A 16,809-nucleotide genomic window follows, 5' to 3' on the forward strand; every position below is an offset into this window, starting at 1 on the left:
AATTTTTATTTAATAGTGATTAAACACTACCTTTTGACTTTTTTGTATAAGACAAAGTATTGAAATCCGGTAAGAAAAGTCGACCTTGAGATTTTAATGGATTTATTCGATTTAAATCCTCATAAATCCATGAGACTATTATTTAGCATTGTTTGTGTATACCGGAAATCCCGGGAATTTAGACTATATGAATACAATAATCATAGTTACGAAACTACTGTGTACTTGCACTATCCCACATAAAATGCAACATAGCTTAATAGTACAGGCATTAGGTAGTTTTGCAAAGGAAAAAGATGACGTCCTTGTGACAACCCTGAGTTTTCGGTCGTTATTTTGCATTAGGTTATTGTATATTTTTATTGAGCTGTAACAGACGCTGCCTCCTTCGTATTAATCTGTTATATCGAGGTTTTATTGTAATGTCAAATTATATTGCATTTTATGTGGGACAAAGTAAATAGATACGCCCTGGTTTCTATGAAAATATATTTTAGTATATTGCATCTTAAGTGAAATTCACTGTATATGTATATAGGTTAAATATAGACTTCAGATAATCCTAAAATCCCAATTAAAAATGATTCAAGATGTTATTACTAAAAATTAACATATATTTGACAAGAAAATACTTATTTTAAAACAATGTAAATAACTATTATGCTAAAAAAATAATGTAAGTAACCATTAATCAAATTACAAAAGTAAATGTTCAATCGATCTGTTTCAATCAACATCCATTTCACTTTCAGATCCAGATCCCCCACTTGAAGCTGGAGTACTTTCAGCTTCTTCTTCATCGTCATCATCAGACTGTTTTTTGGATTTACTTTTTTTCTTGTCCCTATCGCCCTTACTTTCTTTATCAGAACTTTTCCTTTTTGATTTATCCTTCGACTTTTTCTTTTCGCCATCAGACGAACTACTTCCATCGCTTTCAATGTATTCCTTGCTTTTAAATCCGCTTTTCGGTGGCGAAACTGTTACGGTAGATGTAGGTTTCTTTTTGGGTGCAGATTTTTTATCTTTATCTTTATTACTATCTTTATTAAGAGTAGATCCACCACCAGATTCTTTATATTCTTTAATCGCCTTTTGATATTCTTCTTTAGCTTTTAAAGCTTTTTTATCCCACTCGCTTTTATCTTTAATTTCTTTCCACATTTCACCACCTTTTTTCGCAATTTCAATAACGGAAATTCCAGGATTTTGAGATTTTATTTTTTCGCGGTTTTCGTTTAACCATAACATGTAAGCCGATGGTGCTCTTTTTGGTTTATTAGCATCGCGTTCTTTTTTACTACCGCGTTTCTTTCTTGGTTTTTCTGAAATTGTCTTCGTTTTCTTTTCTTTTTTATGTTTCTTTTCGCGCTTTTTATCATCACCGCCGGATCCGCCTTCTTCGGAAGAACTTGTCCCGCTATGATTAGAATCGTATTCTTCAGCAACATCACTTTCTTCTTGATTCGGATTGAAATCTTCATCGGTACTTTCTTCACTTCCACCATCATCATCTTGATCGCGTTCTTGAGCCTCCGCTTTAACTCTTTCTAAGTAAGCGTCGGGTTCATTTTCATTATCAGAATCGCCGAAATCATCTTTATAATTTGCTTTGTCGTTTTTACCACGATTTTTGACGTGGAGTTTTTTTGATGTTATGAAATCAAATAATTTTCCGTACTCCTCTTTTTCAATGCTGCTAAAAGTGTGATTCGTGCCAGATTTTAACTCAATTTCAAAATCGAACGATCTCGTTGATCCACCACTTCTCGCAAAGTTAACTGTTGCGATTTCTTCGAATCGTATGTGGAGAGGTGGTTTATGAACGTAAATGAAACCCCTTTCTAATGGGTATAAATACCCGGCGGCTGCTTTAAATGAACAACCCACAGCGGGAGTTCCTGAGTGACCAATAAAACCCCCCGTTCCGGTTATTTTTCGATTAATAATTGTTTTCATAACGCGACCTAAGACGTCAAATGTAGGCCCAGAGAGTTCTTTTTCTAATTTACCCTCATATTTATCTTTTAATTCTTCATCGGTAAAAGGTAATTCAATGGATGTTTCATCCTCCATTCCAAAAAGGAGAACCAAAAAATGATAACGAGTTTGGCCTTGTTTTATTGGAGGATCTAAACTTATCACGAAAAACATTTGTCGACTATCTTTGTGTGGTAATAAGAATAAACGTAACACAGTTGACATAGGAATTTTATAGTCAAACGTTTTTCCGTGTAATTGAAAGAAAGTTTGGAAAATTTTGATGTCGTATCGGCCACTGAAATTAATAAATTAAAATTAAATTCTTTATTGTTGCATAATAATGGATACAAAAGTGAAATGATAGATATGCTGGAAAGAGAGGTAAGACGTAAAAATGTGGTAATAAGGTTTGAAAAGAGAGAGAATAAGGTAATTAACTTGATGAGGAATATCGGGATCAGAGAACAACAATAGCCCGATATTAGAAAAACTAACAAAGGAAGGCAGAAGGATGGATATCCTAAAAAACGCGAAAGAGTTGGAAAGAACGAACATATAGATAGATGAGGACTACTCTAAGAAAATTCAGAGAGAAAGATATGATTTGATGACTGAACTAAGAGAACTCAGGAGGAAAGGAGTTAAAGCTCATTTACATAATACAACAAAATAATTGTAAAGGATGAAGAAGTATAGGAGGCAAGATAAATATACGTTTGTGGCGGAAGAAAGAAAGGCTAAGAGTGTTATTGATTACATCATATACACCCGGAATCTCCAAAACAGAGTTGAGGTAAAGACTGAAGCAGAAGCAAAAATGGGAACCAACCACAGACTAGTTGAAGAAATGAAAACCTACATTAAAATAAACAACCATAAACTAAAGCAGGATTAAGAAAGACTAAAATACCAAGAAAAACCAAACAACGATTATAAAACTAGAACAAACAGAGAATTTAACACTGGAGGAAAGGTGGCGAATTTTTAAAGAAATAATGTGAAATAAAGTTATGGAGGTGTGTGGAATGAGAAAATATAATAATCAGACAAAGAGAACACACTGGTGGAATGAAGAGGTCCGACACGAAATCAAGAAGAAGAAAGAGGCATGGAAGAAATACATAAGAACGAATTTGGAAGAGGATAGAGCAAATTATAGAACGAACAGAGATGTAAGAATATGGTAAGGGAGGCGAAAAAGAAAAGTTGGGAACAAATCGACACAAAGTGCTGGAAATTCTGGAAACAAATAAGAAAACTACAGAGAGATCAAAGGAAACAGATAAACGCCCTCAAATATAAAAACAACTACAAGGGAAATTCTGGACATATGGGCGGATTTTTATGCAGAAAAGCTCAAGGATGGGAAACGGACGCAATCAATGGGGGAAGACACTACACACATAGCAACTGAAGAGATAACAATGGAAGAATTAGGAGAGGTAATGATGAAGATGAAAACAGACAAGGTTTGCGACAAAGACAAGATAGATCTGGAGATGATAAAATATTTAGGATTCAAAGGGAAGGAGTGGCTTCTGACAAGTAACACTAGGGAAGTGTCATACGGCGAGTTTCTTGAAATTTGGCACACAAGTAGTGTATGGAAAAATATTCGACACGTATATTGTCATTTCTGCCCGATCGCTGTTTTAAGGGTAGAAATCATTCGTTCCGATTTTGGAGATAAGTGCAATTATTTTACGAATTATTGCGAAATCATGTCATTAGGGGTTTTAGGGGTCGCTGATGACGAATCTGATGTCCGTTTTCGAGAATTCAGAATGGGGGGCGCATTTTTTTTTATCTTATTATATCTCATTGATGCGAAAAATTCAAGGGGTGATTTTTCAGCAAAAATTAAGGGGTGTCTTTCATATAACTTTTTGTTCAAAACCCGTTCTCCTCCAAGTTACAACCCTCTAAAGTTAGGGGAAAAAATTGTTTTTATTTAATAATCCACTATGGAGGAATTTAGAAGAATGAAATTTGGCAGATAACTGTTGCTAATAAAATGACACCTTTTGACGATTTTTGTAACCCTAAAATGTTATTACATTGCATCAGAACTTTTTAATGCGTTTACATTTCTTCATTTATAAAGTTGATTTAAATAAAGGGATTTAATCTGCAATTTTTTTGTCTCTTAATATTTTCTCCTAAAATTGTTAGTTTGACCATAAAAAAATAAAATCATACTTAGACCCATTTGACATAAATTCACAGATTGGTTGTTACCCAAGAGTTAAACATATGCTATTCTGTATTTAGGATTTTAAAAGAAGAACTGTTGTATCCTTATTATGGATAGCCTAAGTCCCTTCTTATTTATAATATTAATGGACAGAGTGATAAAAAACACAATAACAACAACAAGTAAATATCAAACAGTAATAGGTTATAAAAGTTTAAAAATAGATAATCATATAACCATAAAAAGGAAAGGAAGTTAGTTGAAATGTGGACAGAAAAAATTGAAAAGATGGGCCTAGAATATAACGTGAATAAATGTAAAATTGTGATAATAAACAAAAATGAAAGAACAAATAACACAAAAGAAATATTTATTAAGGAACAAAAGATAGAAGAAATATCATCATATCAGTACTTGGGCAGTATAATAGCACAAGATGGAAGGATAGATTTAGAAGTAAATGCAAGAATAAGGAAAACAAACAACATATATCATACTCTAAACTAAACAGAACAATTTTTGGGAAGAAGGAGATAGATAAAAAGATAAAATGGTAAGTGTATAACATGGTGGCACTTCCAATATTAACATATCCCAGTGAATCATGGACACTCCAAGATAAACAAGAAGGAAAGATCACAACAATAGAAATGAAATTTTTACAGAAAATAGTGAGATAATCAGCAAAATAGAGAGAAAGCAACTAAACTGGTACACCCATATAATTAAAATGGAACATAAAAGAATAGTAAAAAAGGTATTTGAAGCAAAGAATAAGGATAATAAAAATAGGGGAAGACCTAGGAAGAAGTGGGATGAAAGAATAGCAGAAGTTGGGAAGAGAGAGAAGACTCTAGCAGATATAAAGGGATTAGCCAAGAACCAGAGGGAGTGTGGAAGAAGTGGATGGAGGCATAAAAAGGTTTTAAAATTAAATACAAACCGTGGTGTGAGACATTGAATTTCTCTGAATATAGCTATAGCATCCCCAGAGACACTGATAACACTAGCTTTGTTCATAACTTGTTTTTGGAACGCTTCAACAGGATCTAAATCACCAGCTAATTCATTTGAAGGTATAAAAAATCTCATTTCCATTAAACTAACAGGAGCGTCATCATTTTGATGAAATTCCATCGTAATCTCATTCTTTCCAGTGATACATTGCGAAACGTGATTTAACGGAATTTCAAAAGCTGTTTTATCATCGATATCAAAGCCAAGTACGGAGCCATTAAACTTAGCAATACCCCAATTCCATCCTTTTAAACTAAGCTCCTTCTCTAACATATCAATCTTATACATTGACGTAAAATATTTCGCAATCTTTTCTTTTTCTGAGTCTTTGAAGCCGGCGTAACGATGAAGGGAACCATTTTTCAAAAATATACGTAACCCCCATGTACCAACAAAGTTTTGGAAATTCACAACATCCATTTCTGTAGCGGGTATTTGCTCCACTTTACCCGTTTTACTGTTTTTAAAAACTATGTTTTGATCGGTCATTTTTAATTTACCAGGAGTCTACATTTTGAGGGAAAATAAATGGTTACTAATATTACGAATTGATAAATAATTAGGTAAATTTACCATTAATCCTTTTATTTCCGCTTGTATATCGGAATACTCTAAGAAATCCATTTTGAAAACTCTATTTCATGCAATAACGGTTTACGAAAAACGCGGAAAATAAATGAGGTTATGTATTATTGACATAAACATAAAATGTCATGTATTTGCTAGAATTTCCATTGGATAGAAATAATTATTTAATTAATAAATGTTTCATTCTAAATCAAATTTGATTTGTATGATAAGTTTAATTAATCAGTGTTACTTATACGATAAAATTTGAAATAAGCAATACATTTTTTTCATTTTAAATCTTTATTATAAGAATCAATCGAACCCTAAACGTCTAAAACCAAATGAATTAATTTCCTAATTATTGCAATATATATTAAATATGTGAATACTTTTTTATTTATAAACGCATATAATTAAAATCTAAAACAATTTCATTTCTTAAATTTTTTTAAATCCAATAGAATCATTACTCCAAATGGGGTCATACACGATTTTTTTTTTATTATAATTTCTGAAAGTTTATATAAAAATATAGTTACCGTTATTTTTTTTTTTATATTTTCGAACAAAATCATTGTTAAAAAAATTATTGAAAATTTATACACCCATTTGCGCTTTTAAAATTCCCGCGTTGATGACGTACGATTCTCACTTTTACGTCCCCTGCTCCCCGCTCAAATGCGAGAAAGAGATGAACGTCATTTAGGTTGTATTGAAAAGAGATAGAGTGTTTGTAGGTTATGTTTATTATGTTTTGTTCATGGATGTAATAGAGACACTGTATTACATCCATGGTTTTATTTTGACACTGTCACACCGCAAGCGCTATCTAACGGACAATTTAACTTGTTTTAGGCAGTGCGGTTCCTACGTCACAGAAAAGCCGCGAAATTATTTCGTTTGAATATTTGCTATTTTTCACTTCAAATTACGCAAAATATAAAATTGATCAAAATATTTCTTTTACTTTGTGTTCATGCATATACTTACATATATCGTTTGACATAAAAATTTTCTCTAAATTTAATAAGTGTGTATGACCCCATTAGACATGACATTCCTTGGCAACCTAACCTAAAAAAATGATAACCTCAAATATACCGAAATTTATATTTAAAGGTTTTTATTTATTAATTCACTCTATTAATTTACTTTATTGTATTTAAATCTTATTTTTAAGCCCCCGCTGTTAATCTAGTCCAAACATGCGGAATGAAATTTTTCAAACCTCCAAAGCAATACAATGGTAAAAAAAAATTATAATTTAAGAAAAAATTACTTTAATACATAATTTTAGATGTCGTAATCCCGGAAAAACCGAAATTACGTTTCTTTGATAAAGTACCTCAATATCCAGCAAGTATTAAACCCCCAAAAATGCAGAAGAAATTAAAATTAATGCGAGGTCCTGAATTGGTACATAACACATTTTTGTATAAACAATATGGGATTATTGCAACTGGGGGTGGTCGATTAAGATGGGGTCACTTTGAAATGTTGCGTTTGAGGATTGGTAGGGAAATGGATACTAGTCGAATGTTTGCTATTTGGAGAGTTGATGCTCCATGGCAGCCGGTGACTAAAAAGGGGCAAGGACATCGCATGGGTGGTGGAAAAGGAGCTGTTGATCATTATGTAACACCGGTTAAATCAGGTGGGAAATTGATTTAGTTGGAATTGCAAAATAAAATTTGTATCGTTTTTCTTTAAGGTCGTGTAATTGTCGAATTAGGTGGAAAATGTGAATTTCTTGAAGTTAAAGACTTCTTAAACGATATCGCTGCAAAATTACCATTTAAAGCAATGGCTATTTCTCAAGAAATGTTAGATAAAATTAAAGAAAAAGAAATATCTGATGAAGAAAATAATATTAATCCATATACTATGAAATATTGCATACAGAATAATATGGGTGGTTGTAGAAACTGGTTATCTCCTGTTGATTATAAATGGTTTGGAAAGTATCATTAATTAAAAAATGAAAATATTTCTATTTATGTATTTTTGAATAATAAGTACATTGTAATAAATCTTTTGTAATCAAGAAAAATATTTGAGTATCAACAATAAGAATCATTTTAATTACTTAAAATCTAAAAGAATAAATATTTCTTTTTATCATATACAGTATTATACACATAAGCAACTTTGAGTTGAGTTTAAAAAAATAACTACATAATAAAATTTGTCTAAATATAAATTAAAAAACAGATTATAATCCAGCATGATGAGTATCGTTTGGACTACGACGGGGAGAAAAAATGTTTTTATCACATTCTTGGTCCCTACAAAAAAGTAATAAATATTTGATAGACTAGGTCAAGGTTTATGTTTAATAGTACAGTAAACCCCCCTGAATAAGCGGCTTCAGTAACCGCGAATTTTGAAAGACTACTACATCCTATGAACAGATGCTCAGCTTGATGACTTAATTAGCCTTGTGTATCTTAAGATGGCTAAACCCGAATTTTCTAGTTTTACTTTTAGTTCAATAAAAATATACAACAATGTAGCATCTACAACAACTCTGCTTTATTCATTTTTATTAATAACGCTTCCATCCAAATTATTATTAATAATCGATGAACATACCGCGTGGTCCCAAACCTCACTTATTCCTAGAGATAAAAAACTCCGCTAGAAAATTGTCCAAGGTAATTTTGTCATCCTACATGATGGCTCCCTCTGTCGGTCCTGGAATAGCTCGGACGGTTCGGGAATCCCAGAGACGTGAATGAACGCGTTTAGGTTTGTACATTTATTATTGTGTGAAGTATCGCATGGCAGATGAGGGAATAGTGGAGGGTAAAAACAAAGTTGTGATCAGTGTTGCCACCTTTGCAGCAGCAATATTCCTTTTCTGTCTACTGAAAATTCCCTTTTAGCCACCAAAATTCCCTTCAAGAGGCTTCTGCAACGAGCTAATTTTGTTGTTAGCAACTAAGAAAAAAGTTGTGGTTGTGACCAAGGTCCGTAAAGCGTGTTGTACAAGTTTGGCCAGACAAAGGATTTCAACGTATGAAAGGTGAACTCCCCTGAGATGCCCTACTCGTGACGTGACGTGGTACAGATGCTGACTTTTAAAAGAAAAGTATTCTATAGTTCATTTTTTTTCTATAATACCTGTCAAATTGTTGTAAAGTTGGCAAAACTAACAGGGAGTTTTGTTATATGATGTTTTGAAATAAATATGTCACACTGACGTTTATTTGACTCTGCTGACGTTTAAGCTTTCGTTATTCAAAAAGAAAACGTGCATAAAAAATGTTGTGGGTGTGTATTTGGCATTTATTTACCTACAAAAGGTGTTTTGTTCTATTTAATTACTATGTAGCACGTTTTTACAATAAATATGTACTTGGTTAAAATCGTATTTATCTAAAAATTTATTAGTATTTTAACCTCAATTATTTAGTTACTGAAAATGTTACTAAAAATCAGAAAAACAACATAAATTTTATAAAGGTCCTAGATAATACCAACAGAAACCCTAAAAAATTTACATTGACAAGTATTATAGAAAAAAACGAACTATATATGTATACCTTTGTCATTTTGTCACTGACAAACGTACAGCAGGTCAGAAAATTGCATAGTAGAAGGGTACTTTTCTTATTTGCGCATTTATCATCCCCACAGTAGCATTAACTTTGCCGTGTGGCCGGTCGCTTATCCCTACAATGGTCACTGTTGGTTGCCTAACCTATTGACATCACTCTTTTACACGGGAACTATGCTGAACGCTCAGTCCAGTTAATAATCATGTCACTGGGTTAAGACAAGTAGCTGAATGCTTTTATCAGTTGGAAAGTAATTTTGAAACAGCCGTTCCTAAAGCCCTTTGCTTAACCAAGAGGAAAGGTAAGTAAAAAACTGTTCAGATAAGAGAAAGCAAATGGGAATAAATCTAATCCATTTTACTCCAAATATTCTAGATCCAAATTTCAATGGAATTCTGTTCATCTTAATAGAGAATAAGTACAAGCAACAGCTTATGGACAATATGGCTACTATGACAAGCCCAGATGAATCTGCAGAGGTAATGGTAGAATTGGCCCTTTATCAATCTAAAAGGGTTATTTGTAAAAAACGTATGTTTTAAAATCCTTCCTATCCTATCTATTTTATTGCTCATAATTTAAAATTATTAGATTCATGTGATACCACCTAGTCATAGTTCTGCCACCAATGTGGAGGTTAATAAAGGCAATGAAGTGATTAAATGCAGTGATTTGGAAACTTTGCCAGAGTTGTCTGAAAATTCATTATATTCTAACTAATAATTGTTTAAAATTTTTCTTAGAATAATATTTGTTTTTTGTTGTTTTTTTTTTGTTATTTATTTCTAAGAAATTATTTTTTACGCCTAATATATTCTAAACATCATAAATCAGCCCTCCATAGTAATTAATCCCATAAATATGAACCTTACCATGATACAGCTGTCAAACTAAATTTTCCAAGCTTGTTCTCAGAAAATTCTCAAAATCAAGAATATTCTATTTGTTCTTCTATCTCTACTTATCTCATAAAGCCTTAACTACGCCATCCGCGGTATATTTAACTGAACCCTCGCGGATACGGGGAGTTTACTGTATAACATAATAAAATTATCTTACTTAAAAAATGAAAAATGCTGTTCTAATAAAAATCTGGAATTACACTGTGACAGTTCCGGCCAATGCGATAAGATGTTTCTTAGATATTTTTGAAGACGTTTGCGTCTACCTTCCACTAAATTTGCGTCCTAAAAGTGGCTTTGTAACTAAGAAACTTTATTATCAATATCGTACCTTTTTGCCTATACTCTTTTTTGGTGGAAAATCAAACGTTGAAACAGCTGGATCTAATTTTTTTAAATCAGTGTGTAAAGCATAAAATTGAGCATATCTTCTATAAATATTCCATTCATCTCGACCAGCTCTCAAAAAAATTTGATAAACATGATGAGAAGTTGAACCACTACCTGAAAAATAATTGATGAATAAATTAAAATTTTTCAATTAATTCAAGTGTCTATTTCAACCTGTTAGAAACGCTGATGGTATCCAAACATTGACGACACGTCTAGAATCATCATCTTCATCCAAAATTCCAACAGGTCCTCTTATTTCTTCCAATTCATCGCTCAACCTATCGATAATCCTATCTTTAGCGCATAATTTCTTTTGTAAAATCACATTAAAATCGATTAATTCAGCGTGCATTTCAGCTACTTGAACCAATTTAGTTTCAAAAATTTTCGCTTCCTTCCTATAATCTGGGTTGAGATTCTGTGTGGAAACATTTTCATCAATTACAGCATTTTCTTGTTTCAATAATTGAACTGCACTGATGTATTTCTTTAATTGTTCTCGTAAATTTTCATTTTCTATGGTTAAATTCCCAATTTTCTCATTTAACCTAACTATATCTAAATTTTTTCTTTCAATTTCAGTAAAAACGTTACTTATATCAATTGGATCATCGGGAGATTCAGGGTTTTTATTTGAAATCGGTGTCAATTCACCAATATTCGCTTGTGTTAAAGGAGTTAAAGGTCCTTCTAAACTAGTAAAACTAAATTTATCTCTCGACCCACTCGTTTCTATACTTAATTTACGCCTAATTTGTTGTTTTTCGTTGTTATCTGGTGGCTTTTTATCAATTTCCGTTGGTAAAGTATCTGAAGTTATAGAACTGGAACTGGAAGGAACGCTTGAAGATAATGATAAAGAAGTGGTTTCATCATCATCAAACGAAATTATCTGTTTTGGTATTTTGCGTTTTTTCTTTTGGGTGTTTTCTACATTTCAAATAAACAAATTTTGATCAATTAAAGTTAATTAATTATGATTAAGAGTGGAATTAACCTGGAATTGGGGCATCAATAATCGGTTCAGCCATCGATTTTAATTTATCCATTTTTTCCATCGCATTACCACAATTAAATTCCGATTTATCTATACTTATAGCAAATAAAATAGAACCTAAACCTTAAAATTAATTAAAAATATATTAATTTCATAATCAAATTGAAAATAAAAAAATTTTTAAGTTGGCATTCTGAAATTTGACACTAGTTGTCAAAATTGTCAATTTTCAAATGTCACTTCATTAATCCTTAAATAAAGGGAGTAAGTATATTAATTATTTACCTGCTGCCATATTTGGCAATAAACTGCTTTGTTCTTCATTATATAATAATGCCCAATCCTCATAATAAATTTTTAATAATTCCTTATTGTTTACTAAAGACTGAAAATACCGTTCCAAAGATTTTTCATTTAAAGCTGATCGAATCCAAGCTTTTCCTCGACCTGTATCGGTCCAAATTTGTTTTAAAATCGCGTAACGTTCGTTTTCGTGTTTAGTTAAGTGTTTTGAAACAAATGGCCAAAAAGCTATAAAAGTTAAAAAATTATTAAAAAAAAAAACTTGAGAATTAATTAAATTAAACTTACATATATTGTCATTATTTAAATGTAAACTGTTACTAACGATATCAGATACTTGTTTTAGCGTCGAAATTTGTTGAACAACTAATGGTTTATTTCTTAATCCATGTAATAAAACGGATTCTAATGTTAAACATAAAGCGGCTACGCAGCTATCGTACTCGGTGGCTAATTCTTTTTTACCACCGTACCTAGTTTGGCACTTTTTTACACAATCTAATAACTGTTGAATCAATTTCCCCGATTCTTCCGTTTTTTGAGGAGCCACTGAAGACGAAATTACCGTTGACATCAGTTTTAATGACTAATACAAAAAACAAGGTGCTAGAGAAAGTTGTTTTTATTCTTTTAATCCGGAGATGATTTGAAGCGTTTTTAGGTTAGACTTACCATAATTCACAGACGATAAACAGTGTGGAACATTTTAAAACAGTTTTAAATCGATTGGGAGTTAATACTGTTATTTGTTTCTAATAAAAAACGGGAACAAAACGATCAGTTTACACATAGTTTAGTTAGATACTGTAAACGATATTCGTTTCACAATTTGATATAAAATGCGCAATCGCGAATGAGAAAAGAATAAAGAGAATTATATAGGTGCCCTTCACGGAGGCCTTGAGAAGGTTTTGAGTTTAAGTAGCACGTGTAGTACTATCAAGTAGACAAATAAATGCGAAATCTTTGTTATTACTGATTATCATAATAAATAATGAAATATTTGTATAAATTAATAAAAAATGGAATTTGGGTTGAGTGCAAGTTTTATTATTAGTTGACCATTTATATCATAAAAAAATACTTATTAATATTGTAAAAATAGTCCGAGAAATAAAGGTTAAAATTTTAAAATATTTGTCACTTTTTAACTCTTGAAATTGACGTTTAAAAAAGTGCCAAAACATTTTTATTTTATTTTCCAGAACCCTACTTTACCTACTTTAATACATCTAAATGACAGCTGAGAAAGTGTGGTTATGTTTTAGTGTTTACTTTTAATATTAAATTGCAGATATGATTTTTATTTAATGCGAATGTTATTTTAGAGATATGCAGTAGTATTTTGTTGTCCCCAATACTTATTTATGTATTTGTTGATATCTTTGCAATTTTAGCTTGTGTATTTATGTATGTCAAGAATGGTAGTAGATATTTCAAATATTTTTGTTGATTTATTTAACTTAGAAGAGTAAAAGCAATAGTAGACATGTTGATTACCTCTGCAATTTACCCTGACAGCAAAAACAGTACTCGGACAGTACAAACTTTAATAATAACAGAAAATTATGCATTTGGAATAACTAATACTTTGTTGGATGCCTGTTTGCTTAACAACAGCACTTAGACACCTCGGCATCGAATCCACTAGTTTAGTGGTTAATTGAGGTTGTATTTTAGTCCATTCTGTCTTTAAAGGTATTTTTAAGTCGATTTCTTCTTGAATATTAACAATAGGATTAAGGTCTGGACTTTGTGATGGTGTTTTAAAGTGCTCTGAACAGTTGTATACGATCCAAAGTCTAGAATCTAGTGTGGTATGCTTCTAATCATCCTGTTGAAACATAAAATTTCGTAAACATTCCAATTTTTCTGCTCATTGCTCAATTTTTTATTTTAAATATTTGTACCCCACTTCACAAAATTAAGACTTTGTATTCCTGCTGCTGAAAAACATCCCCATATCATTATCAAACTTCCACCATGTTTGAACATAGGTATCAATTATGTTTTCAACATCGCGGATGTACGCCAGATAAATGTACATTCTGGAAATTTTTATCTTTATTGACTGGATTAAAACAATTACATTAATTAGACGGTAGTAAATTGAAATTTAACAATTCTTTATTGTTAAGATGGATAAAGTAAAAGAAAATTTTTTTTGAGAAAGTCGTGTGCATCAAAGAATGCACTACAAATAATTTGCATTCCATAAATTTTGAGATTTAGAGATCGCAACTCAATGTTTTAAATTTAATTCTCTTGATTCAAATGTTTAAAACATTTCAATCATTTTGATTATTAATACCAAAAGTTGTCAGGGACAGTATTTTGACAACAATGTCAGAGTCAAATGTTCCTCAACTTTTTTATAATACTCCTATTTTCTCTGATATTATTTTCACATGCGAACGTAACGATTGTTAAAGGAGATAAAATTGCTTCAAACGAACCACGTATGTAAATATGTATATTCAGGCTTAAATTTTACTAATTAATTATTTTATCTATAGACATATTTGCAACCTGTGTTGAAAGTTTGGGTTGTTTAGACACGAATGAAAAATGGTACCATCCAAAGTACCGACCAGTTAATTTGGAACCACTTGACAGAAATACGATAAGAACTGAGTTTTTCTTATTCAAATCGGGATCGGGATGTAACAATACTAATAATGAAACCAAAAACGACGTTAGAAAATAATTACGTTTAAGGTCGTTTTAGATTTAGCTTAATTTTGTTTTTTTAGAAAGATATTCTGTTTGATATCATTTCAAATCAAAATCCTGATACTGCAAAAGTTGCTGGATATAAAGATTGCGGTTGTTTGAAGTTGCTCGTCCATGATTTCACGGCAAGTGGGCATGCGGGATGGATTAAAGTACTAAGTAAAATCATTTCTAGAAATGTGGCTAAGTCGAAGTAATTGTAGCATATGGCTAAAGCGTTTTTAGTTGTTAATCCTTGTAACGTCGTATCCGTTAATTGGGAGGCCGGAGCGGAACCACCGTTTGATCAAGCGATTGCAAACGCAAGAGTTGTCGCATTAGAAATTTACGCTTTCATAAGAATGTTACAGGTTGGATATATTTTGAATGTAAAAGATAACTCAGTAAGAATATTTTAGGAGCACTTTCATTTAGATGTAAAACACGAAATTCAAATCGTCGGTCATGGAGTTGGAGCTCATATAGCTGGATACGTTGGAAAAGCTTTGCAGAAAACGTTACCGAAAATAACCGGCTTAGATCCAACCGGTGCTCGATTTGAAAATATGCCACCTGTTGTAAGATTAGACGTGGATGATGCAAAGTTTGTTGAGGTACTTCATACTGATGCTTATAACTGTAAGAATATAGTTTTAAATAAGAGATCAATTTACTACTATGTTTGGTTTAAGCAAGAAGCCAAGGTACGATGCAGCCTTTAGGGAGAGTAGATTATTATTTAAATAACGCGGGTCACCAACCTGGTTGTAACGACACTTGGCAATTACCTAAGTTTACGGAAGTCACAAGAGATGTGTTACAAGAAGGAAAAATTTTACCTGCTTGCAGTCATAAAAGAGCTTATAAATATTATATCAGCGCTGCTATTAATAAGGAATGCCCTTTTATCGGGATACCATGCGAATCTTACGAAAAATTCATGAATGTAAACTAAAAATGTTTTTTAAATCCAATAACATTTTAATTTTAATCATTTAATTTAGGGTAGTTGCACTGATTGTAGGAAAAGTCAATGTTTAATTATGAGATACGACTCATTTTCTAGTGATGTACCAAAAAATACTAAAGTCTTTCTAAATACAAATTCAGAACCACCTTTTTGTAGTAAGTGCAAAAAGATAAAGTTAAATTATATTAAAAAATAAGGAGTTTTTAGTGCATACGTATGAAATTGCAATTTCAGTGGAAAAACATGATAAAATGAAGAAATTGTTGGGATTCTTTGAATTTATTTTAGTAGACGAAAACAATAAAGTGTCGTTCGCGTCTCCATCTATAGATGGGTAAGAAAATTGTTTTATAGATACCCTAAAATTCTTTTTAAACACACTTTAGCACGGTGGCTAGAACATTTTTACCTGGTTTCGTTCATTACACAATTGCATACGCTCCTCCGCCAGAAATTGACAAAATCAAAGAAGCCAAAGTTAAATGGAGAAATACTAGTAAATTTAATTTAAAAAATAAATCAATTTATGTAAAATATATAACGATAATGAGAGTTTCAGAAAAAATGAAGTAAGATTAATTATGTTTTAATTATCATCATCTAAATTATTCAATTTTTGTTATTTTTAGCGCTCCGGTAAATGGTTTGTGTCCAGAGGAAGGACCGGAAATTAAAAATCGTGATTTCGTGCATTTCAATAAATGCGATGTTTCTAAATTTAAACACGGCGAAGTAATAGCGGGTGCTGCTGAATCGGGTTCTGATAAGACAGCGGCGGCTTCAGGGGAACGAAAAAATTATTCTAAATCTAATTCCCATGAGGGCACATCTGAATGCAGTAGTTCTGAAGAAACAAAGTATCCGACAGCTGGAACTACAAAGAGATCGAATGCGCCACTTGCCCCAACAACCACTAGTGACCCAAAATCATTAGAGAATTCAAATGATTTACCCGAATGCGAAGCAGTCGAACCTGGAAAATAAATTAATCATATTTATTAATAGGACGTGATTTATTAATATTTTATACATTTTCTTATAGCAATAAAACTATATGATAAGAATATTAAAGGATGGTTTTAGATTTTAAATTAAATTGTCCAGTTAAAATTTTACAAGAATTTTTTTAAAACAAAGCGTGATGAAGTACTTGTACTTTAAAAGAAAGGAATCTTAGCTCTACCTTTCTTTGTGCACTAAATGGATGT

The 16,809-nt window shown here is 31.7% G+C and overlaps 4 protein-coding genes across 8 annotated transcripts; 2 read left to right on the forward strand and 2 right to left on the reverse strand.

Moving 5' to 3' along the window:
* Positions 1-593: 593 nt before the first annotated feature.
* LOC111426849 (structure specific recognition protein) lies at positions 594-5,909 on the reverse strand. The gene is made up of 3 exons (XM_023061664.2): positions 5,768-5,909; positions 5,121-5,701; positions 594-2,278 (listed from the first exon to the last, which is right to left on the reverse strand). The coding sequence occupies exons 1-3, from the start codon at positions 5,816-5,818 to the stop codon at positions 727-729; spliced, it is 2,184 nt and encodes a 727-aa protein (XP_022917432.2). The 5' UTR covers positions 5,819-5,909; the 3' UTR covers positions 594-726.
* Positions 5,910-6,613: 704 nt separating this feature from the next.
* On the forward strand, positions 6,614-7,887 carry LOC111426852 (mitochondrial ribosomal protein L16). The gene is made up of 4 exons (XM_023061667.2): positions 6,614-6,883; positions 6,945-7,010; positions 7,062-7,418; positions 7,476-7,887. Exons 1-4 carry the CDS (start codon positions 6,847-6,849, stop codon positions 7,733-7,735), a joined length of 720 nt encoding a protein of 239 aa, XP_022917435.1. The 5' UTR covers positions 6,614-6,846; the 3' UTR covers positions 7,736-7,887.
* Positions 7,823-12,768, reverse strand: LOC111426851 (sorting nexin-29). 2 transcript variants are annotated; one of them, XM_023061665.2, is made up of 8 exons: positions 12,592-12,768; positions 12,208-12,505; positions 11,902-12,147; positions 11,617-11,739; positions 10,791-11,549; positions 10,558-10,730; positions 10,384-10,511; positions 7,823-8,049 (listed from the first exon to the last, which is right to left on the reverse strand). In XM_023061665.2, exons 1-8 carry the CDS (start codon positions 12,592-12,594, stop codon positions 7,977-7,979), a joined length of 1,803 nt encoding a protein of 600 aa, XP_022917433.2. In that variant the 5' UTR covers positions 12,595-12,768; the 3' UTR covers positions 7,823-7,976. The 2 variants fall into 2 exon arrangements, with proteins under 2 accessions (XP_022917433.2, XP_022917434.2); XM_023061666.2 differs by having other exon boundaries at positions 12,208-12,525; positions 12,592-12,675.
* A 396-nt stretch (positions 12,769-13,164) lies between these two features.
* Positions 13,165-16,672, forward strand: LOC111426905 (pancreatic lipase-related protein 2-like). 4 transcript variants are annotated; one of them, XM_071194234.1, is made up of 10 exons: positions 13,165-14,378; positions 14,436-14,614; positions 14,673-14,811; positions 14,869-15,002; positions 15,051-15,270; positions 15,324-15,577; positions 15,636-15,756; positions 15,809-15,935; positions 15,988-16,170; positions 16,231-16,672. In XM_071194234.1, the coding sequence occupies exons 1-10, from the start codon at positions 14,276-14,278 to the stop codon at positions 16,583-16,585; spliced, it is 1,815 nt and encodes a 604-aa protein (XP_071050335.1). In that variant the 5' UTR covers positions 13,165-14,275; the 3' UTR covers positions 16,586-16,672. The 4 variants fall into 4 exon arrangements, with proteins under 4 accessions (XP_071050335.1, XP_022917550.2, XP_022917551.2 ...); XM_023061782.2 differs by having other exon boundaries at positions 14,673-14,804; positions 14,856-15,002; XM_023061783.2 differs by lacking the exons at positions 13,165-14,378; positions 14,436-14,614 and having other exon boundaries at positions 14,695-14,777; positions 14,828-15,002.
* Positions 16,673-16,809: the final 137 nt, after the last annotated feature.

Source organism: Onthophagus taurus, chromosome 2 (assembly GCF_036711975.1).
Source record: "Onthophagus taurus isolate NC chromosome 2, IU_Otau_3.0, whole genome shotgun sequence".
NCBI classification, from domain to species: domain Eukaryota; kingdom Metazoa; phylum Arthropoda; class Insecta; order Coleoptera; family Scarabaeidae; genus Onthophagus; species Onthophagus taurus.